The following is a 24,376-nucleotide window of genomic DNA, read 5'->3' as shown; positions in this document are numbered from 1 at the left end:
TGAAGGACATGGTTGTTATACTGTGCCACTGCATATCTGAAACTGAAACTGAAAAATATGGGACTCTTTAAAAGGAGTAACAGAAAAGTACCAATGATACCAAAGTTTTGATTGCTATGACTAAGTTGGGTCTTCCAACTTCCATTCAATCCATTTATGGTTAAAATTCTCAAAACAGCAATGCAACATGATTCTCACAGACAAGATACTGCTTTAACTGAAATAAACAACACTTACTTTATTCCCATGGACCATTCACTCTTATGGTGTTATTGGGCAAACATAAAAGTGATAGTTGCACAAACTTTCAAGAGTGGGTGAAGACAGCCACTGATTATCCTCCAAAACAACAAAGGGCCTACTAAAACAGGACATTCAACAAAATAGTCTTCCAAATTTCCAAAAATCTAAAGTCTTGTAATAATTTATTATGAAATTAAAACATGATCACTCCAAAAAAAAAAAAAAAAAAAAAAAAAAAAATTCCCTGACTCTTGAACCTAAATTGAACCTGTAGAACGAAACACAAATGACCTCTTACACAGCAGGGAGCTCTCTGTCCAGAGAAAGCTGGACTTCCATAAGATATTTTGTCTAAACCTTTCATACAAAGTATTATAGATTGGCAAGGCTGGAAAACATGAGTGAACTGTATGCAGATTGCTGATGTCATCTTGCATGATGTCTGGGTACTGAACTCCTTAAATTTCAATCAGTTACTGTAACTCTTACTGTATTTGGGTCTGCCAACTTGTAAAATTGCCTGGAGCAGCTTTTAAGTTAATTTTAGATTTATAATAGATCTTTGGACAATCTGCTTCTGCACAATTCAGAAAAGAAGAGAAAAAAAGCTAGTGTTCCACTCACCCAGGCCATCTCCCATGCCTCCATCTTGTCCCTCCTCCCCAAAGCTGTTCACCCTGTTGGGCTGTGATAGTCCTGGATGGTGGCCTCCCTGGTGGCCCATTGGAGTCCTCATGGAAGTACTTATCTCCTCTGTCCCGCCAGACTCTGGCCCATCCAATGTGGGGGACTGGACACCCCTGTGGGGGGGTATGGGCCCACTGAAGAAGGAAGGGTTGTGGCTACCACCACTGTAGGCAGGACTAAGCTGCTGCTGCTGCTGTTGACTTTGTTGAGCCATTCCTGGGTGTTGGGGCTGATTGACCCGATAAGGAACCCTGGAGACTGGATACTGAGGGGGGAAGGCTCTTCCACTGGCAGGGTGTGGGGGGAAAGCTGGGTTGGGGGGTGCCAGGTGGTAGTTGAGGGGTCTTTGGCCTGCTGAGGGGTCTTTTCGGTGGAGTAGCGTGTTGGGGAATCCCCCCAGCCCATCTGTCTGAGAGTCTAGACCTCGACTTTGGCCTGTGTCTAAATCTCCCTGAACAAAAGAAAAAGACCAAGCCAAAAACCATAAGCAAGGCTGTTACTGATGGCAAACTCAACTACTATGACTTAATCAAAAAGACAAACAATGTCAACAACTTGCCTGTTTGTCCTTCATGTCCGAGGGTTTCCTCTCTGGTGTCTGAAGACGGCTCTGTTCTGACTTTGAACATCCTTCTAATTTACCTGGCAGGAAATTAAAAAAAACAAAAAAAAAAAAAAAAAAAAACAGCAATTTACTTCATACATTTTTACAGAACATATTAAGACTTTTTGCAATCTTATTCTACATGTATGCCACTGACAGATTTCTTTGTGGCTACTAAATATTGATGCATGCTTTAACTTTCACTTAGCAATTAAATAATTTGGCACACCATTTCTGATGGGATCTGCCTGTATCTCCTTGTCAGGGCTGGGCTGGCCCATTCCTAGAGGGGAGGGGTGAGCCACCCCGCTGTAGGGGATAGGGGAGCCTCGGTTCTGGGCCTGCAACAGATTGAAGTTGTAGGCCATGGCTGCCTGGTGGCTCATGATGCGAGGGTCCATGGCAAAGCGGTTCTGGTAACCTGGCCAAGGCAACTAGGAGGAGGGGAAAAAAATATCCATCAAATGACACTGAGTATTGTTGACCAAAACTACAGATAAGGTAAGCAACATGTTAAAGGCCAGCTCATTTGTTTATGCACTGCTTTTGGGTAAAATGATTCAGAAAAATGTTACTGAATGTAATGTTTCCCTTAGGCCAAACCATTAGTGAGAAAAAAGAAAGGACTATTGTGGGAAGTTATGCTATTTTGTATGTGGCTACCAGTCTTATACACTGGTTGGCGAACATAAGCTTTTGTTCACCCAGATTATATTTTTCAGACACCACTCTCAATGTCTCTGTAATCCAAGCTCACTGTACTGCAGCATTACCCATAACACGCCCTGATCTGATAAACGACGTTACATTGCAAACTGTCTCTCGAGTCAGTGTGTGTAGGCACAGACACACTGTGACTCCATGGAGAGCAGATGTGCTGCATCAGGTAAAATAAGTTATGGTCACTCAAGTTCACCAACATGGTTTCAACACTGAGCATCATTAAATCTTAACTGTTTGAAAACTATGCTGCTGGGAACAACCAGACTGATGCATCACAGAATCTGAAATTAACCTAAAGCAAAGTTTACATAGGTGACTATTAATTTAACTGAGCTGGCTGCCCAAATGTGAGCACTTACAAGGGAAATATTGGTATACATAGCAATGTGAAATAAATATGATTTTTGACAATAATATGCAGATGTATTTTACATAACAGTCCTTTAAACATACTCTAATAGTGGTACTGTCATGCTTAGAAAGTACTATATACTTACAGGCAGGGGCATGGACATGACCATATTGCCCCCATAGACAGCTGGAACATACAGGATGCTGGCTCCTGTATGTGGATCTATCCTCTGAACGGGACTGGGTGACTTGCCCATTCCAGCCGGTGTGCCGCCCAGGGGTGGCGTGAACGCCCGAATGGGATTACCCATCAGCACTGTTGGGTTGGGTTGGACTGTAGTGAGAGAAGGAGTCGAGTTAAGACAGGCGACACACTGTGGTTAGGCTGCATGTGGTACAGTGCAGTGGCTCCCACTCTTTATAATGAGGTGACACATACGGTAGGCAAGAACCAAGCCAAGTGCATGCCTAATTATTCCTGGCTTGGAAAATGTCAGATAATGCCAGGTATGATTCTATAAGAAAGGGTGTCAAAATATAAAGAGCTAATGGTTGATCTGTGTTAATCTTGAGAAGGGCAGGGGGGGAAAGATCTGGGTTGTTTCTGGCTTATTTTATTTTTTTTATGATATTGATTTACAATGCTGTATTTTTAAATGGCAATTATTTTTTAGCACTTTTTACCAAAACATTGAAACTCAGTTGAGCTCATACTTAAGCACACCAGCTGAGAACCTCAGACATACATGCATAATCATATTCGTTTTAAAGAATAATGAGGCTAGACTGGAGAGCGGGTGTGAAAAAATTATGCAGATTCACAGACACATGGGGGAGATTAAAATAAGAGAAGTATGGTCATGTATAGAATATTGTCAGGATCAGAACACTGTTATGAGTTATGACTAAACTGGACAGGCTAGAGAGTACCAACACAAGCACTTCTCAATGAATCTCATTTTGCATACAAAGTATGATCCTTTATAAGCAGATCAGTATACAAAACACCTTTCTGAAAACTTTTCTCTGACATTTTGTTTTTTTAAATTGTCTTTCCTCACTACTTGACATCCTCTTTTATATCATCTTGAAGCAAGCAAGGAAGAATTTCTTGGGAGAGCCTGATAGGTACCCAATGTGTACATATCAGGCCCTATGGGAGGTGTAGCTGTGGTAACATGTTGTGGATCTTACTTGGCATGCTGATGTCTCCACATTATGAAAAATCTTAAGCCATATCAGAAATTGTGCTTGTGACATTTATTAGATAAGTCAGAGGCGCTGGTGTGCCTGCCCACAGGATATAGTCAAACATTATTTGCAGTTGACACAAAGTAACACATCGAGTCTTTCCAGGGGGCTCTGTTTACATGTGGCAACCCCAGCTCCACTTGTGATTGGTTGAATACATTAAGCAGCTAAGCAATGTCAGGATATTTGCTAACCAAGAAAAAGATAAAATGAAAGCCGCTTTATATGCAAATTCAAAATATTTATTCTGACAAATTTATTTCATGCCATATTTGACAGGTGATATTACTGTTGTTTTCATATTTATATCGTTCTAACCGACGCTTGCCTGAGGAAGATGGATTGCTCAAAACGTGTGTAGCGCAGTTGCCTTTTGTGTTCTTTGCTTTTTATGCAGCTGATTTGTGCCCATTAGCAGAATAAATATTTTGAATTTGTACACGCAACCCCTTTCAATTCTTCGTTTGCTTGGTAATTTATGGGCCTGCTTATGAGCCCGACTCTCGCCACTGTTTTTTGGGTGGATAGAGATATTTGGTAAAGCACGCTACATAAGGAGTTTGATGACTGCTGTTAGGGCTGGCGATACGGATAAAATCAAATATCTTTGACTGATAACTTTGAATTTGATATTAGAGTATGTAATAAGTTCGGAAAACTACATCCTGGAATGTAGCCCTCAAAACCAGGAGACAACACTTATGCCACAGTGTCACAATATTCTCATATCCAAACCACAATATTAAGTCTCATATTACAATATTGATATAATATTGATACATTGCCAAGCCATAGTTGCTGTTATTGCGAGATAGCAAACTGAAAAGAAAACCTATAATGTGCATGCCTAACATGCATGAAAAAGGTACAATGTACAATCATTGATGAGAACAGTCTAAAAACGTCTTGTTTATCTTCGGGACACAAAGTCCTAGTGGAGTGGTCATAGCTCCCAGAGAGGATCCAAATGCTCCACTGAGCAGTGTGTCACCAATAACAAACTGACCCTGTTGGTCTGTCTAACCAGTGAAATGATGCAATGAGCAGCTGGCTGAACAAGTATGAGTGCAGCTCATTTGTTAGCCTCCATCTGCGAGGGTAAGCGGCTGAACCTGACTGTCTTCCCCCACTATACATCATATTAACAATTCCTGCCTTGTTGTTCAAGGCTCAATCACTGCGATAGCTCTGATAGCCCCGGGCCTTCATGTATCCATCTGGGCCACTACATTACAGCGGCTCATGAAGCTGTAGAGGCTACATCTGTGTGTGTGTGTGTGTGTGTGTGTGGGTAGTTGGGGAAAAGAAGGAGCGATGGAAAAGCTTGCCTTGTTGCTGTGCTACACATTCTGAAAATAATTATCTTAAGGATAACAATGGTATGTGGAAAAGATTCTTGATACATGTCAGTGCCTTCTTCTTGTAAAAGTGCCTGCATTGTTTTGATGTTGATCAACCTTCTTTCGAGCACTCTTCTTCACTATCTCTCACGGATTGGATTGGATGTCTTGCACCACACTAAGATTTCCCTCTTATTTACAATCCTGTACATCTGTCTGTACATATGGGTGACCTACAGCTAGCCACTTTTAAGTCCTAGTCCACTTGGGTCCTAGGAGTATTGCTGATGAAGGGGGCTTTTAAACTAACAACAAAATACACTACATTCCTAACACCCAAACAAGTACGATCTAGCATATTCAGAAAGCATTTAAGACTTTACTAGCAGTGTTTTATAATATTGTTACAGTACAAGCTTAGTTGCAGAAACATTTGAGATCCTTGGCTGAAAATGGATTCTGTTTAATGTACCTACTGGGGATAAGTCTCAAAAACAAAATGTGCTCACTTGAAGGGGAATTGTCATGAAGTTCAATTTAACTGTCTTACATGGCGCCTAGGCAAACTATATGGGTATCAGATGGTTGGATGGAATTTCTCAGCACTTTTCCTTTACCGTGTTCACTGACATTCAAGCAAAGGAACATTCGCTTCAAACCTACATGAGCCAGCTGTAATGCTTAACCTTTACATTCAGATGACCAGCAGAAGTGAAAGGTGGCAACAGGGCACACTCACCGAATCCTTCAGGTGGAAAGTGCTCTGTGTGGTTTGCATGTTTCCCCTGGAAGACAAAACACAAGAAAGAATCATTTAAAAAAAGCCACAAAGCAAGAAAGGGGGGCTGAGAGCAAGTGGGGGAGGAGGGCAGCTCATATCCGAGCGCAGGGCTTATGGGAACTAGGCATACAGCAGTCACAGTTTCCACAGCTGTCACAACAGCTAAAGGAGCAACACTTCTGCAGCGCTGGGGGAAACGTGGAATTACGCTGGCCAGCAGAGCACAGCTAAATGGATCTACAGTATTACATTATGATGCGGACATCTCCCGGTTTTCTAAGAATAAGCTTGAGTAAAACTCATGGATTGTACCAGAGGGGCAGCTACATCAGTTCAGGTCAAATTCAGATGCAGAAAAAGCAACAAGAATGTGCATATTAATCTAGCTACCTAAAAGGACTTCAGAAACAGTGTCACTCAGTTTAACAGCTGTTTCCACAGTAAAGTCAAAGGAATCTCACCGATACCAGGGCCAAAAACTAAATCTGTCACATGTTCAAAAGAACGTTTTTACTGAAATTATAGGTCACTCCAAAAATCATGTGTTTCAAATAACATGAAAAGGACAACTTGCATTCACTTGGATGAAAGAGCATTGCCAATTCAATGAAATCAAAAGGACAGCAAACCCTATGTAGGTCATTCAGTACTGCAAATGCACTTCAAGGGTGCGAGAATGATGCTGAATATTCTAAATTGAGCTTTTAATTACCATGATTTTTCCGAGCTTTTATCATGAAACAGGTTCTTATGCTAACTCTTGGTAAACAGGGTGCTAGTTTGTAATCTTTCCTGTTTTCTTTTTTATATCTTTAGTAGGGGGCTAACAATATAGTGTCACGCCGCTTCACGAAGTGCGAATGTCACGATGCACATTGCGGAGAGCTGCACTCAGTTCCTTAGAGCATCTAACAAAACTAACTAATGTCAAAACAATGCAAACTGCAAGTAATGAGGGCGAGCCTTGAACAGTATTTGGGGAGTTGAAAGTAGCTACCTTGAATGCTTCGTGTGCACAGTTTAACAAACAATACTGAGGTGAATGGCTACTCTGTTGATTGACTTTCATTCATTCTAAAGCAATAAAACACTAAAAAAAAAAAAAAAAAAACATAACTCAGCCATGGGAAATGTTTTATTGTAGCTACTGATTTCCAGCTGTGACTGATTACTCCTAGTCTTGAAATAGTATTTTTATAGCAGAGTTTTACCATCGGAGTCTGTGTTACTTCTGCACCTAATCCCCCTCATGACGTCAGTTAACCAAATATGGCGGCAAGGTGAATAAGGTGAATCACATCAAAGTATGCCATATATAGTAGCAAAACCAAAAAGGCTTCTAATACTAGTACTACTTTTATAAGCATACACAGTCCCACAGGCACACAGACACACTAGTGAGGAATCGTAAGAACTGAAGTCATCAGGTTCGCTTTAATCCCAATTACAAACAAACCATATCAGTGCCTGCAAGCATGATTGATAGAAAATAAGCTTGAGAATTAGCTGAAAGACAGTCTATATACCAAAGGATTGAGATTAACCAAGCTTTTCTACTCCGTTACACATGCATGAGCTGATGAAAAAATAAATGTGGCTTAGAAAATGGCATCTAGACTCTCCCTCTGATCTCTTCCCATCAGATGAAATCTGTTTTCTCCAGGGGGCTTCACATCACAACCCCAGCAATATCCACGCAAACTTAACAAACACAGACACACACGCCAACATCAGCACTGACACACATCCATGCATGCAAGCACACATACACACAAGCATGCACACTGGCAGACACACAAAAACACAACACTGGGCTCACCAGGTTTCTATTTTCAGATGGCATCACAGACATTGATGCTGATTGTTACATGGTAAGAAGCATGAGCGATCTCAAACACCTGTGAGTTTAGGTGGGTCCCTGCTTGCTGTATTATTTATTGGTACAGGCCCACATACACAACAATCTACTTTAGGCTTTTTCAGTGATTTAACTCGCAGAACACTGTCTCCCAGTTGGATGTGGCATTAACTGATAGTACTTGACAGTAATGATGTTCAGATGGGAAATGGAAACAAATGAGATTCAAGTTTGATTCCTCTCCTCCACTTAAAGATGCATATTGTTCTTTTGTTCTTCCAGCGATACTGGATGTTTGGTTGGTAATGTTGCAGCCAATGTGTTAATATGCTATTTAATGCCAATATAAACTACTTTTAAGGTGAAGAAAGAATACTCCTATTTACATTACCAGGAACCAAAACAACCGGTCAATTCAAATTCAATTTATTTCAACTTAGGTGTCCACAAATTGGATGGATTTTTCAGTCTAGTTATGGGGTTACTGCTTGGCTGTTTTAAAGGATATCAATCAGTCTTTAGTACAAATGTCAAGCATTCAAGTATGCCTACATACATGGAGGTATATTCATATGTATACCAACATAAATGTTTTTCAGAATAAAAGCTGAAGCAATTTGTTGACTTAGCATTGCAAAATAAACTTTGTGAGATAAAGCTGGAAAAGTGGGAGTGCAGCATGAGGTGGGAATGAACACTATGCACTTAAAAGTATAGGCTTCAATATAAAAGGCATTCATTAATATATTGAAGGATTGACTAAGTGCAGTGACAGACAAATGTGTTCTCTACAAGACAACCTTGCGTGACTTAAAATAAAATATGAATGAACATTTGATTCAAGTCGTGAGGCAGGCTACTGTATACTGTCAATGTTGGACATGTATTTGACATGTATGCATGCTTAACATGCCTGCAAAAATGCAGATAGGAAAGGGAAATGGGTCACACAAAAATTCAAAATCCAATACTAGATGTCATCCAACGCATGAGAGCAAAACAAACAGCATCACACCTGAAAATGCCAGACCAGCTTTCTTTCCCTGCTGCACACAGCACAGCCGATGTTTATTTGTCCCTAGAATATGGTTGCGTTGGCAGGGCGGCATGTCCACCAGCTTGAGCTGAGGAGCAGCCAAAATACACTGTAGCATAATCCAGAGGAGAGCTATGAAAATGCTCTTGCTCAACTGGTAAAAAGTTGTTTCTGTTGTATATGCCACCATAAGAATTGACACAACAACAACAACTGGGACTAGTTAGCTGGAATATAGAAAGCAAGTCCCTGGGATTAAGGTTATGTGGCAGAAATTCTTCTTTTGGTGGCCATTTTGGGGCGTGGATTTCTTTGCTGGGGGTCTGTCTGCATACTAAGCAATGCCAGACAAGCCTGGAAGACTGAAACTAGTTTCCTTAATCTAACTCTGTTTGTACCATAAGCTAGCTGGTGCAAAATATTCCTTTAAAAAATATGAGCTGAGTCTCTAAGACCCACATGATATTGCCGAGTAATGTCTTGCGCAATGAATTTGCCCACACAAAAGTAGAAGTCTGCTGAGAGCTAAAAGCACTTCCTACACACAAAAAAAACAAAAAAAACAAACATATTTTAATGTCTGACTAACCTACAAGAGGCTTGTTTTACATGTGATATAGCTTTTTCCCAACCATGTTGTGAAACTCACAAAGGGAATAACAGGGGGAAAACAGGAGGGTTTCAGGATTTCTGTGTGAAACTCAGCACCAACTTTGAGTGTCAACTGTAGCTTATGGGGCTGGTTTAGTGCTAAAATGCAAACTCCAGCACAATGCGAGTGTGCTTTGAGTTATGGTGGTAAATCAACAGTGACAAGTTAGATATTTGGAGAGATCAAAAAGAGAACAATATTACATTAATTGAGAGGGACAACAACTATGATATTTGCTGAGATATGAGTTGCAGACAACTTTGAATTAACACTAAAATTCTGGCTGGTGTGCTGACATAAGACAAAGTGCACGCTTTGTTTCTTAAATGAATACCACAGGCAGAAAAGATGACCACAAGAAAAATTATTGTTTAAAATATGATTATTGTATCAGTAAGCCATAATTTAGTTTTCAAAAAGCCGTTACTATTACTTTGAGAACAGGCCCTAAAATCACAAGTCCTGTGGGTCCTAAGTACTCTCCCATTGTACAACTTTCATACTCTTGCACACATGCAGCAAAACACCATCTGTCTCAGAGAACAGCATATTATAAACTAAAGCCAAGTGGAGTACAACGTTTTTGCAAAATTCATGCCAAACAAGTAACAGCAAATTTTATGTCTGCAAATTTTATGCAAGCTGATAGTTACAGATTGTTAATACTTGGTAGTTATAGTTGGCAGTTATGAAATTAAACTCTGAAACACTACAAAATCTTAAGTATCAGTTCTGTGAGACACTCGAGAAAAAAAGTACTCTTCCTAAAAGCAGATGGTAAGGTACAACAGACCACTAATTTACTGTGGACATAAAAAGGTCTGTATTTAAAATCTGACAGAGCTGATTTGTAAGCAACAACCTGCTACTCTCAATCTCACCATCACAGATTTTATCGAAAGCTATATTAAAGCATTTTATTGAATATCCGAACAGGTCCAGCTTGTACAGGTCTACTTACTAAAGGGAAGTGGTTTGCATTGTGTTGGCTGTATGCCAATGAGTGAGTTAAGATGCACAGAGAAGCTCAGAATGGCCTGTTTGCTGACCTTTCACTTTGTAACATGCTGTAAATGTTGCAGAAAACAATATGGTACATATACTGCATACTGGTACCAGCGTGTGCGCGTGTGTGTGTGTGTGTATGTGGAGCGGTTGTGAGCTACATAGCATTATTGGTGAGAAAAAGGGAGTGTATATGTGTATATGTGTGTGTGTGTGTGTGTGTGCCTGCGTGCGTGCATGCGCGTGCATGTGTCAAGTCGAGTGGTGCTGCTGCGGAGCTCCGGCTCATTAGGCCCAGCGGGTGATGGCAGCAGGTTGGCAGCTGTGGTGATTTCGTTAACCTTTACCTCAGGGCAGGCAGGAAGGACAGATACACACACAGAGACATTTCAACCCGAGCTAAACAATCAAATAACACATCCACCCAACAACATGCAACACCGCTCACTTAATCGTTTTATTTTATCTCTGATACTAAAATAAATGAGCATAAAGTAATTTCCTGTGGTGAAAATTAAATTGAGGCTCTTGCAAAGGTGGCGCTTTCTTCCTGTGGCTGTGGACCATTATTTATTTCTCTGACAACAGGATGCAATCAATTTATTCATGATAATTTGTTTACTACTTGCACAAACCCATAAGTTGTTATGCAACATATTCAGCTTGACCAACAACCTATGATATCTAAGCTTCCAAAATCCTCTCTTCCTACGTCCAACCCAAGCAACGTCTCCTTGTCCCTCAGTCCCTCCATTCCTCCCTCCTCAGAAACTCCTTACCTTGGGGGGCGACTGCTGCTGCTGTTGCTGCTGCTGCTGCTGCTGTGGCCCCTGCTTGCTGGAGGCAGCCTGTGGATGCTGAGGATGCTGATGATGGTGGGGGTGGAGGGTCTGCGCGGCAGGGTGCGCAGGGTGGGTGGGGTGGGGCACTAGCAGGGGCCTAAGGGCACGGGGGATGAACTCTGGGGCCAGCGGATTGAGGACATAGGTCTTCTTGAGCTCCAGGGCCTCCAGCTGGGCCTTGATCTGCTCAAAGGTGATGCCATGCAGGCTGGAGTTGTCGTGGCAGATGGAGATGAAGTGCTCCCAGAACTTTCTGGAAAGGGGAAAGGGGGTAAGGGGGACGACAGATGGAGACATCTTATATTTTTATTCCTCCTTTATATGTCTTTGTTTGGATTAAGTGTTTCATGTGTCCTCTTGTTAAATTTTTCCTTCTGACAGTGTAACAAATTGCTCCCTGGGGGCTGGATGTAAAAGATATAGTGTCTTTTTTTTAAGACAAACTTGCAAAAAGCATGTTAAGAGAAGGTGTAAAGAGGAGAGGGGGGATGAAAAGAAGAGAAATGGGGGAAGTACTATGCCAAGAACATAAGGCCTAGAAAGCGAGAGAAAATAAAAGCTTGCAGACAAATAGGGATGTCACCAGCAACAAAAAGGAAAGCAGAACAACAGTAATTTCCCAGTAGAAATGCATGGGAGTTGTGTCTCCAGACAGGGGCAGCGGGAGGAAGGAAAACTTTTGACAGTCATTGCAAGTCTTCAACATAAGCCATTTTCAGACAGAATTTAGACAGCATTATTGGAGTTTTAAACCCCTTTGCACAGCCTTAAGCAATAATAAATTTGTCGGATCACTACCATTTTTGTTGCTAAGCAACACAAAACTCACACCATGTTTTACAAATAAATACTCAACTGTTAAAAATGGTATGGATTACAGAAAAAAAGCCTTGTTTACTTTATCAATGTCTTTGTTTGTACGCGTGCTAAGGAAGTCAAAGTTATATTTGCTGAAAAATATCTAAAAAAAAAAAAAAAAAACCAAAAATATCTTCTCAAGAGTGGAATTACACCTGATAATTACAGCCAGTAATATCAAAACTTGCCTTGGCTCAACAAAGTCAGTTTTGTGTTCAAATGCACAACATGAGGCTGCAACTGCATCAGAGTGAATGGATGAAGTCGTTTAAAGCCCCTGGCACACTAATCGCTGTTGGATCTTATTGGCCCGTCTGTGACCGACGATCACCTGGAGTTTGTCTCACACTTTTGGCCTGTATCGACCCTTGTCAGCATTGAGCAGATGATTTTTTTCTTTGAATCGGGGGCCATGGTCATTACAGAGAAAGCTTTCTGATTAGCAGTTCAGCCTAAGTGAATCAGGGCACAAGAAGAGAAATGGAAACCCAGGTTGTACTGCTGTTATGCCAAACAGCTGCAAGCTAGCTAGCTGACCAGACAGAGCTAGTTGTAGCACACAAACTCTTCTATGAGATAAATAGCTACATGAATAAGTCAGGACATTTGTTACTGTCTGAAAAGAGCTGGTCTGATCCCTCCTCGCTGACCTGAGAACTACAAATACAATGGCCACATCTCATCCTCATGGACATATTTGTAAAATATAAAAAAGTCTCTTTAAATGGCCAGTCTGGCACAGGAATATGGCTTAACTATTTTTTCTTGAACTTTCTTTGTCTATGCGAAAAAGTTAGGTTGTAATCTAAAACTGTGCGAGTAAGAGCAGCAAATAAAAAATTGCTGGTGGTATTGTCAGTTTTTGCTGCGCTCACATTTAGTTCAACATATCAGTTAACATCTTTCCACTCGATCTCCACGAATAAAACACAAATGTCAACAAAATGCTGTTGCAATTGTGCCTCGGTGCCTTAAGAAAACACCAGCAACAGGTCTCTGTATCTATAACTATTCAAATTCATTAAGTGTTGTGGCAGCGCAAAAGACCTTTGAATTAGCAGAAGCTACAGATAAGACAGACGTGCTTTAAAATCATGTAGCATCCCATTAATAAATCATAGTACATTTCAAGCTCTATTGAGGTACTGTGCACTGCAGCACTCCAGAGGGATTAACTGATATGCTTTTTCAGTTGAGAAGAAAATTCATTCAGTTGTGCAGGCATGCTTTTAATAGCTTAATTTTGACATCTGTGTGTGTATGTGTGTGCGTGCGAGTGTGTGTGTTTACTCACATAATAAGATAAGTGGATCTCAAATTCCGCTCTAACAGAAATGACTGTACAGTAAATGAATGAAACATTAGCATGTTCTGCCTTAGCGGCACTGAGAGGATGACATCTCTGAATATCTTTTGCCTTGCGGGCTTATTCAAATAACTGAGTGCATGTGCGCCTGTTCAAGTCAGTGTGTGTGTGTGTGTGTTTGTGTGAGGAGAAGAGAGAGACTATGCTCATTACTTTAAGTGTAAAGTAAGTGCATGTTTGTGTCCTGATGCACGTATGCACTGACTTTATGTCCTTGTATAAGAGAATATGATTGTATGTACAATCTGAAGCCACTTTATTAGGTACAAAATGTTCCAAAGGGATCTTGGTCCATGCTGAATTGATGGCATCCAAGGACTCTACTGGTTTGAGTCACTGTCACATTCCTGGAGTCATCTTGCTTTGTTACACTGTGCATTAACCTGCACGTATTCATTTAAAAAAGGGAAGAGCAAGACACAATAATGTTGGTCCCATAAGAAAAAAAAAAACCTTCTTGTTCTAAGCTGGCAAAAATGATCAAGCACAGTCTTCTGCTGCTAGTGCCCGTCAGTTCTGCAGTTTGATGACTTGCGTGCTTTAATTGATGCATTCAGTTATTATGCAGGAGGTTGGAAGTTGGAAATGCACCATTTCCCTATTACCAAAATATGTGCATTTGTGATACAAAGTGGGAAAACATGTACTGTGTTAGTATGCTGATTGACCTAAGAGCGACCTACAATACTGAAAATAAATCACTATGGTCTGATTAAAAGCAGACCATGCTGAACATCATTATATTATATCTGCTGCTGACAGTGTGGGCAGCCATGCTGCTATGATGTCCACTCATGAATTGAGGGTTGAGAAGACTTCACCTACTTTGTGACTAACTTTGACTGAAAGGCTGTTCCATTTGATCATTCCTACTAAGCAGTTGGAAATCCTGAGTTCCAACTTTCCTTACTTTGATGTACTGTTTTTTGTAAAGCTGTGGCCTGGCTGTTAGCTTGAGTGAGTCCTGCCCTTTTCCTTTGACTCTCCTCTCTGATCAAGAAATGGTTTTCACATAGCCACAAGTTTTTTCTGAAAAATTTTCTTCATTTTTTTTCTATATTAGGCACTCTCTTACACCAGCAAAGCATGGCTACTTCTCAAATACTGGAATGTGCATCTCTGGCACAAATGAAAATCAAAGTCACTTATACCACCTTTAAAAAAAAAAAAAAATCATTTTTTGCCAAATTTTCTATCCTGTCTGCACATCACACCTGATCTTAAAGAAGAGAGTCATTTGTGCGTATGGGAAGCTGTACCTAATGAAGTGGATACCGAGTGTAATTTGTTTTCAGTGTGTGTTTGGAAATCCTGATCTAATTATCATTCTGAGCTGGTGGAGTCTGTGGCTGTGGGCAGACAGGGATGGGGGGATAGGATGTCTGACAGGTCTGCTTTGGGGAAAACAAAACAACCTCTTGTCAATATGTGTGAGATCGGGCAGAGCTAGAGAAAAAACATACTTGTGTGATATACAAATACTCAGAACCTCATAATAATAATAATAATAATAATAATAATAATAATAATACAAACACATCTACAAAAAAGGTATTTTGTGTGTCAATGTGCAAGCTACAAAGTGGTCAGATTTAAGAAACGAGAGCACTGGTGCTTTCTGGGTGGTCGGGTAGAGGAGTGGAGAAAGGGTTATTCATGACTTTAGAAAATTCCACCGGTTAACTCCAAAGACTTGTGCTAATATTATCACTATTTAGACTGAGTTCAGCTTCCAATTCAGGTTATTTACTGATTGACAATGTAATCAAACTGTCATGTTTTCTGGGAAAATTTTAGATTCATACAAGACTATGAGTGTAATTAATTTAAGAATTGGGAGGTCATGTTTGATTTCTTTGGTTCCTCTACACTGAATATTTACTGTGTATTTACTGTGTCCTTGTGAAGCACTCTGACATACTTGTTTTGCTAAAAGCACATCACAAATGAATGTGGCATGTGGCAGTCCAACAATGTAGCAGGTTAGTCTGTAGCAACAACATAAAAGGTTTTGCGTTTCACACGAAGAGAATGACGTCTTTCAGGGACCTATTAAAACAAAAAATGCAACATAAAATGTCAAGGAAAATCACAATTTCTGCCCTGAAAATGGACACACAGATGAAAAACCAATTACTATGCTATTGTATGCATGGGGCACCAGACACTCTGCCTCCAACCGAACAGACAGGAGGACACTGAAAGAACTGCATTATGACTCAAGTGGCATTTGTCGTCTTCCCTTGTGTGTGTCTGTTTATTCTAACTAATCTGCAGTGACTTGTGAGATCTATTTTTACTACTTGGTAATTAATCAGCCTCCAATAAGGGATGCTTAGAGTGTGCCCCTGAGGTGAGATCACCCACATGTACAGGCCGCCATGTCCATAAATGTATTAGTGGTTAAGACAATAAGCATGCCCAGAAGCACGGCTATAATGTGTGTGACGGCTTATTTATTTATTTTTTTTACAGAATTAAACAATAAAACAAACACGCCGCCCCATGGATTATTGGAACCCCAAAGACCTAAGTGGCACACACTATCAAAGCAAGTGGCGAACATTGTGTGTGTATGTGCATGTCTCTCTTCTCTGCAGGAGGTCAGTCTCTGTCAGTGCTGGGCAAACAACAATGCATCCCTTTTAGCCACATCAATTTAATTGCTCTGTCTGTGCAGGCTGACATTTCTAAACAACCCGCCACGGATAAAGGCCTGACACACTGCCATGATGAGCTGAGGAAAAACAAACAGTTACCATGGAGATGAGAGGTGGGGAGGCACGTTGGATGGCGGGGGGTGTTGCTATCGAGAGTGGGAGTTTAAGGTAGTGTCACTGACCTCGGCACAGTGGTATTGTTATGTGAGTGTGAGTTTGTGCCATAAAAAAGAAACTAAAATAGACAAGTAGGACCTACAGTATGTGCGAGCACGTGAGAAGCCAGGGGACCTTTGCGGTGACAGCCAATTATATTTCCCCTCATGACTGTGTGCAACTATGTTGACAACCCCTGACCCAATAGGAAGATAAATGAGTGATGAACACGACACTTCATACACTTCATGACAAAAGGAAAGTTTACAGAAAAGGAATGATAACAGCAAAAGTAACAACTTATCTCTGACAATAAGTCACACCATGTGATTTTGTGTTTTATTTAAACAAAAATATCCGTGTGCAAAAAATTGCAAGGAGATAATAGTCTATTAACTGGACAATGTGACATTTACAATTATATTTACAGCACCCTCTAAGATAGAAATAGATTGACTCAGGCTCCCAAAGCTACAACAGTAACATGATATAACCACAGGTTATATCATTAACCACCATTAATGGGGTCCAAGGCCATGAGGCAAATAATCTGTCTTTGAGAATAGTTTGATTAATCACTTTGCAGCCACTACACTGACTACAGCACCAGTGTAGCCAATGGGTGAGCAGCACTCCAGGCTAATGAACAAGATGGAGGCGGGTCTTCATTTCTGTTAATGTGTGAGTCAGATGCATATTGTACAGAAGCTCCTGCATGTTACCATTTCCAGAAGTGGGTAATTTAGTGATGGTTTAGCAAAAGTAGATTGGTTTAGTACTGAACATGTGCATGGAAAGTCAAGACTTAGATTACACTGCATTAAGAGGTTATTATTTCTGCTGCTATTTGTTGAAGTATGCTGATAAGGTTCATACTAACAGAAATGGCTACAGTTTTTGGAGTCTTCCTTCTGTGAGGCATACTTTTAAAACTTCATGTCAGACATTCAAGACAAGACAGTATTCCTTTACTGAAGGGGGAGAGAACAAACTAAGAAAAATAAAAAGCTTCCAGTCATTGCTTGTACTTTAACACATAATTATCACTTTAAACCTTATTTACCTGCAGCGCCCGACAGAGCATAGGGCTATGGGGTCTCCCACCACAGCAACCAAGGACTGGGCTCTGGTGATGGCTGTGTTGAGTAGCTTGTAGTTGGACAGGAAGCCATAGTCCAGGTCCTCCGTTGAGTCCTCAACAAGCTGCTCTTTGCGCTTTATGGCCGTCTGCTTGTGCTTGCAGGTATGCCGCGTCCGCACTGTGCTCAGAAACAGCACCCGGAACTGTTTGCCTAAAACCAAGAATTGATAAATCAATCAGGCCACACATTGAAGATCCTTATATAAGTTAACTTCTTTTTTAAAACTTGCCAGTTTTCCTACATCCTCAACCTAGTAATTACTGACATTTTTGCTGTGTGTTTTAAATCATTTGATTTTCTTTCCAGGGAGATAAAGTATGCTCTATACATAAGTGGTGAGTCAGTCACAAATGGTAAATACAAGAAAATATGTTCCACTAGAGAAAATACGATAAAATTAAGTAGAAACTACCTTTTAAACTTTGATTTAACTTTTCAATTTCACTCATTTGGAAACACTGGGGGAGGAACAGCGCTGGCAGCAGGCTCAACTTTTCTAAATAACACCCAAGGAGCTATTATGGGCTATTAGCAGAAGTGCTGCAATCATCTGATTCATAGTTGACTCATTTGATGCCACGTTGCTCTTTCATTAAGAAATGAGCCATAAGATCACTACGAAAGCTAAACTCTGACGGAACTTAATTTCCCTGTTAGGTACCACGGCATTTGATTTCAGTGGAAACTGAAACCATTTGAGTGCCATTTCTAAGGCCCGGCTGTGCTCTAATGTCTACACCTGTGCTGCTACAGATAAAGACAACGGCCAAGTTGCTAGTGGTGATTCATTTGTAGTGAGGATGCACAGGTCATCTCAACTATAAAACACCTCATGATCCAATGGGTAAAATTCACTAAATAGAAAGAATGGTTCCTTATGATCATTTTGTTTTGTCTATACTAGACCCCAGGGTCTTATAGTAACCCACATAAACACACATCATCCATCTGTGTGTTGAATTCAAAATCCAAGCACTAACTAGAGAGTAGTTAGCCTGTGTGTGCGTGTGTGTGCATGCATTACATGTGTGTGATTAATGAGGGAGTTAATGAGCTGTGGAAAGCAGCTGGATGCAATGCCACTGGGAGCTACTACTGGGGTCTGAGTGGAATGGAGGACAGACTGGGAAGAGAAGCCCTGAGAAAGCTAGAACATACTTCCTCTGCACTGAGGCCTGACTGGATGAAGGGTTTATGCATAAAATTAAACCCAACTGGAATTCTCAAACAGGTTTCTATCACACGTCTTGCTTTTGGGAATGCTGTTTAAAATTTAATTAATATTCCTAGACCTAGAGTAATGTGAAAACCTACATAACCACAAGTTACTGTATCAAAATCTCAGCTGTTTGCGCTGCTGCTAGATTATCAGTAGAGCAAATACCAATATTGATGCATCTGTGGAAGGCTGACACTGAGCAACAATCTCCAATAAATCCACACATACAAGTAATTCTTCATTTTTGACACAGCATGACCACATTTCTGGCACTTTCTCTCACCTTGGACATTGAGGACCCTCTCCACACTGACTTCGTGCATCCTCTTCTTTCGGAGCTCTGCTCGGATGCGGAACACCTGGTCAGCGTATGGCGACACTACGCCGATGCTGCCTTCATCCAGCTTGCCCCAGGCCACCGGCCACTTCTTTCGCATCTCTTCCACTCGCTCCACAATTTCAAACACCTGGAGAAGGGGATGAGAAACATGAGGAGAATATAATTGACAATGAGGCTTACATACATGCTCTCTAGTACCATGATCTCAAACAACTGATCCAAAGAAAACTGTGGAAAACAGGGTGTCAGGGACTTTCTTTTCCACCCAGGTTAAGGCAATACCACTCAATTTCCATGCATTGGTCTCATGATCTCTGATAGTCCAGCAAATAAGAAGCCAAGGAGCCAACATGTCACATTGAGACCACAAAACAGCAAACTTATAGCATAGTTCCTTATGAATGATGCAGTCCCGCTCAGGCCCAGTGTTTAGCACGTCACCTTACTTGACTTGGACTGTAGCAGCTTCCTTGTGCGAAATTTCAAAAATGCCAGATTGCAGTGGTTAGATGAATCACTCCACTGATACTTTTCAAAATTTAATTAACAGTGTCTGAGACTCTGTGTGTAGCAACAAAATTATCATGGGGGACAAAAATCTTCACTTGGGGAACCAAGAACACATTTTGTGTTTTATGGACTAAGGATTTCAAACCAGAGGATAAAAGCTATGGATTTTTGATCGTGGCTGTGCTGTGAAACATGGTGAAAAACAGTGCAGTACCTGGATTACAGAAAAGAGAGAGTGATGCATTATCCAATTTGTAAAACCCAAAGGAAATGCCTGAATGCTATATATGTAGTAAGATGCAGGATAACCAAATGAGTTTGTAAAACAAGAAGTTGGTATATTTATGCAAATAGTTGACCTAGAGCTTTATTGCAGCCAATTGAGAACAGTTTAGCATAGTTTTCATATCTTTGAAAGAATTTTATCATCTCTTATCTAGTGGCATTTGACACACAATGTGTTTCAAATGTGTTAAGCTTTTCATTTTTTCCCCTCATGTCTCAAGCCTAATGTACATCAGTGTACTATGGAGTAACTTCAGTCCTGAAACTGTGCTCAAATAGGACAAAAATAAGTGCCACAGAAAAAAACAAACAAACAAAAAAAAAAAACATTATATTAACTTCATTTATTAAGTTCTGTGCAAAATGTGAAAGCAATTTGGTCACAGGAGCTTGCTATCTTCAATTTTGTCACAAAGGCAATGACAAAGCTTCATTAAATTTCATTCAATTCCTTGGTGTGCTTTAGTCTCTTATAGAGATACCTTTGTGTCTCGTGTTAGTGTGACAAAATATTAAACCTGGCCTGGATATTAGTTATTAAAGCCAGCGATTGATATTCTGAATCCATGTTGTTGTGTTTCGTGTCAGCTGAACTGTTTTCCTATTTTTCTTCAGAGGTTTAGCCTGTTGCCGGGGACTTTGAACTGTCATGACACTATTGTCTTCCACTTGAAGCTAAGCCCGTCAAAGAGACTTCCAACAGACAAACAAATGGACACACTTTTCTTCAAGGCATTTTAATTCCACCAGATGAGGATAATGTTGTTAGCATTTTGACATGGGTGCCCTCTCAAAGGAAGTAGAGGTAATTCAACTGGCATTGCTGACAGTTTGAGAACAAAACCAAAAACACATCCACAGTGTAATTGGTTGAAATCTGTCAGCAAGGGGTTAGGGGTCAGGCACGACCAATAACCACGACCAAGTGAAATCAGAGAGGAACCAATCATGGGCTAGGACTGTCAGTGAATCATGCATCAGGGTGTCAAATTCAGCCCTTGAATGGTCTGCTAATTAAGTGCATGGGTCTCATCTTCAATTATGATTCAGACAAGAAGGACTAATTCATCCTGATGAGGCTAAGTAAGTACATAGCTGAGTTGTGTCAACCAAACTCAACTTATGTAGCTATATATATGTGTATATATATAGCAAATGAGACTAAGATTACTTTGATCAATACCTCAGCGTTGTTGTAGTAGGCAGTGCTGTTCTTTTCCTGGACATCCTCTCCTCTGGCAGTGAAGAAGGTCAGAGGGTAGAAGTCTTTATGGGAAGGCTGCTTCCCACTCGCCATCAACTTCCCATCATAAAACAACTCTGACGTGTAGCTGAGGGCGGAGAAACAAGAGGAGGAAATAAAAGATGGAAGTCACAAGGATGAGGGAGTGGGAGTGGAGAAAAAGGACACGATTGGAGGAGTGACAGGAAAGAACAGGAAAGCAGAAGAGGAGAAGAACAGGAGCAGGAAGAGAGTAAGAACAATTTTGACAGAACAAGTATCGGCACATACAAATCATTTAAACCTCAGGAAAACCAATGAATTCAATCCATCCCATTTTGAGTATCAGAAAGCTGCATTGGGTGATGAGATTCAAAAGCACTGTCTGGAATGAACACAAAAATATGCTTCATACCACAGAATTTTGGGCAAATATAAGAAATGTCTACCACTATTTCTGCTGCCAGTAAATAGGACTGCATGTGGGTTTTGTCAAAACACTGAACTTGAAAACTTCCAAATGCTGCTGTGAGTGTTCTGCATTGTTATGGGAGCCTCTCCCTACCTTCATTTCCTACACCAAAAAACTGCCTCTTTGTGGTGTCAGCATATAACAGCTGCTGGGTGATTAGACTGAGATGTGTCATTTTCTGGCTGCTTGTAATCACACTCACTCTGCACCTTTCTCTTTCTACCACTGGTCACGGCAGCAGGATCAGGTCACAAAAGGATGTGTGTAATCATAAGGTTGCCAGTTAAAATCCCTTGCCAGACTAGAAAAATATGCATACAGAAAGTGAAAGCGTAATGCTCTCACCTCCTTCATAAACAACTGCTGAGGAACCCTTAAGCAAGGCGCTATAATCCTGACCGACTCAGTACAGCTGCTAAACTCTCCTGGTCGTACTGGGCAGCTCCTAGATGTAAATTAGTGTTGCAACTAGTATTTTTCATTGATGATTAGTTGATAAACTCATTTTTTTAATTAATCAATTTGCCCTTTAGCCTATAAAGTGTCAAAAAAGTGACAAAGTTATCATGTCTTACAACTGCTACCTTATTCTGATCAGCAGCCAAAAAGCTGTAATTTTAAACCGATATTAAGCGAGAAAGGTGCTATGCTTTGCTGTAATCAGCATGTTTGAGGTAAGTAAACCAATTAACTGATTATCAAAATCATAGTCAATTAATTTTCTGCTGATCACCAAATGAATTAAGTGACCAATTCTTTAAGGACAAATATGAATGTGTGGCTCATTAGGAAAGTGAAGCAATGCATTGCTGGCAAAGAGCAAGTCTGCTGAGTTGATCTTACTTGTACAATTGTTAAGGACAAAGAAAAAAATAAGTTTCTCCCTCATGACCATCTTCTCTCTTACCTCTTCTCTTTCACCTAACCTTGCCTCCTCTGCCTGTTTGTCATCCTCCTCTCAGGACTACCCTTGTCTGCCATGTCATCTCCTCAACCTCTCCCCTTGGTTTGCTGCCTCCTTCCTCCCACCTCCTCTCTAGTCTCACATCTTTCCGCAACCTTTCAGCCTCTTCTCCCACGCCTTCTCAGCATGAGGTGATGCTGAGGGCTCACACCTACTTGATGATAGCTTCATGGGAGCGGTAGTTTTCACAGAGCAGGATGCGACAGGGGAACTCAGGTGGATAGTGCTCGTACAGTCGGTCAAGGAGCGACACGTGCAGGTTTCGCTCCCGTGCAAACTCACTGTAGACAAAGGGACTGAGCTGTAGAGAGAGAGAGAGAGAATGCAAAGTTAAGTTTCCAAACACAGAATGGTAAACTATAGGGATGGAAACTGCCAAGATTTTATTGATATCAATGCCATTATCAATTATTCTGCTTAACTGTCCAACCCTTTATTGATTCCTGATCAGTTTTCTGTGTTGAAGCAACAACGGTCTAGAAAACCACCTTCTTTTGCGGTCACCAGGAGACCAAAAAATATGAATGCTCTGCCTCTATGTTTTCCTCCTATTTTTCCATCCATTGGGAGAAGGGGAAACACATGCCTGCATACCTTCCCTTCTTCAGTGCTCAGACTTAGATGGAAAAGCTCCATGCAGGCATTAATGAAAGGAACTGATAAGCTGTGGAGCTGTGAAATAATAGAATTTCAAACCAGCTCTGTCATTTTAATGATCACATTGCGGCAAACATACAAATGTTGGTGGTGTCAATGTTAATATTCAGTGTTCCTCACTTGGGAAGATTTGTTCTTGCCCAGAGGACCTTTAAATGTTGTTGTTTTTTTAATCTCCTTTTTCATCAACTTGTCAGGTTCAAATCACATTATAGAGAACTAGGATGCATGAACCAATAGCACCCAGTCTGACAGAAAACAAGAGAGAAATTCAAAATTCTATTTGCTCCAAACCTGCATATATGAGTAGCGTCTACTCATAAACTTGCATAATAATTTGAATCTTTTTAATCTGAGAGGTGTGAAACTACCTAGTATTTTGTAGCAGACTACAAAGACTTGCAAATTGCCAATGTTCAGCATAGCATTCAAAACGACACACCGTTCACTGTAGGTAAGGAAAGTAATTAATCCATAATCAACGACAAGACATGACATACTGAAATTCAATCACAGTTAAGGTGAGTGCAGTGAATTTGATTACGTGGATATATAGTTAACCCGTGGCAAGCCAAGACAGAATAGAATTAGATTAACCAAAGCATGAAAAGCATTTCATATCTCATCTTACAGGGGATTTGAAAAAGGTTTTTTGTGTGTGAGTAAACAAAGTATAAATCAATGATACCTCCAACCAGTGAAGCACTCATAGCCATTTCAATATGTACTGCTTCTGTCATGCAGTTGTGAGCCTAATTTAATGTAAGACCATCACTTCAAATCTGCATCAAACACATCATTCAAGTGTCCTTTTATTCAGACGTGATCACACATTCACACAAATGTGCTCAAACACAGAGACACAAACTCATACAAAGCCTCGACTACCTTGTCCCCTCCGGCTGTGTACTTGACAGCAATTTATCTTTGGTTTGAATCTTAATTTGAGCCTGCCAGTGGGAAAGGGTCAGATTGCTTTAATGAGGTCCCACACAGTCAATAAGAGAGCAGATGGTCAATAGAGGCCTTGGCCTTCATTCAGTATTCAGCAGTTTCTTCCACTGCTGAGTGGAAAAACTAAACCGCTGCAGTGAGAGCAGACAGGAGACTGAGCAGAAGAAGAGAGGAAAAAACGGGACAAGGAAAGTAGCT

The 24,376-nt window shown here is 40.7% G+C and overlaps 1 protein-coding gene across 3 annotated transcripts in view; it reads right to left on the bottom strand.

Annotated features, from left to right (window-relative positions):
* helz (helicase with zinc finger) overlaps positions 1 to 24,376 on the bottom strand; it is a 79,233-nt gene that overhangs the window by 9,357 nt on the left and 45,500 nt on the right. For all 3 annotated transcript variants that reach the window (XM_030049957.1, XM_030049965.1, XM_030049974.1), the window contains 10 exons: positions 22,723 to 22,868; positions 21,093 to 21,240; positions 19,058 to 19,241; positions 17,477 to 17,705; positions 11,311 to 11,626; positions 5,939 to 5,984; positions 2,755 to 2,942; positions 1,764 to 1,968; positions 1,490 to 1,572; positions 868 to 1,381 (listed from right to left, as the gene is read on the bottom strand). In XM_030049957.1, coding sequence (XP_029905817.1) covers positions 868 to 1,381; positions 1,490 to 1,572; positions 1,764 to 1,968; positions 2,755 to 2,942; positions 5,939 to 5,984; positions 11,311 to 11,626; positions 17,477 to 17,705; positions 19,058 to 19,241; positions 21,093 to 21,240; positions 22,723 to 22,868 — 2,059 coding nt within the window. The remainder of the gene's footprint in view (positions 1 to 867; positions 1,382 to 1,489; positions 1,573 to 1,763; positions 1,969 to 2,754; positions 2,943 to 5,938; positions 5,985 to 11,310; positions 11,627 to 17,476; positions 17,706 to 19,057; positions 19,242 to 21,092; positions 21,241 to 22,722; positions 22,869 to 24,376) is intronic.

This window comes from Myripristis murdjan, chromosome 1 (assembly GCF_902150065.1).
Source record: "Myripristis murdjan chromosome 1, fMyrMur1.1, whole genome shotgun sequence".
Lineage (NCBI taxonomy): Eukaryota > Metazoa > Chordata > Actinopteri > Holocentriformes > Holocentridae > Myripristis > Myripristis murdjan.
This window is presented reverse-complemented; position numbering and strand designations above follow the sequence as displayed.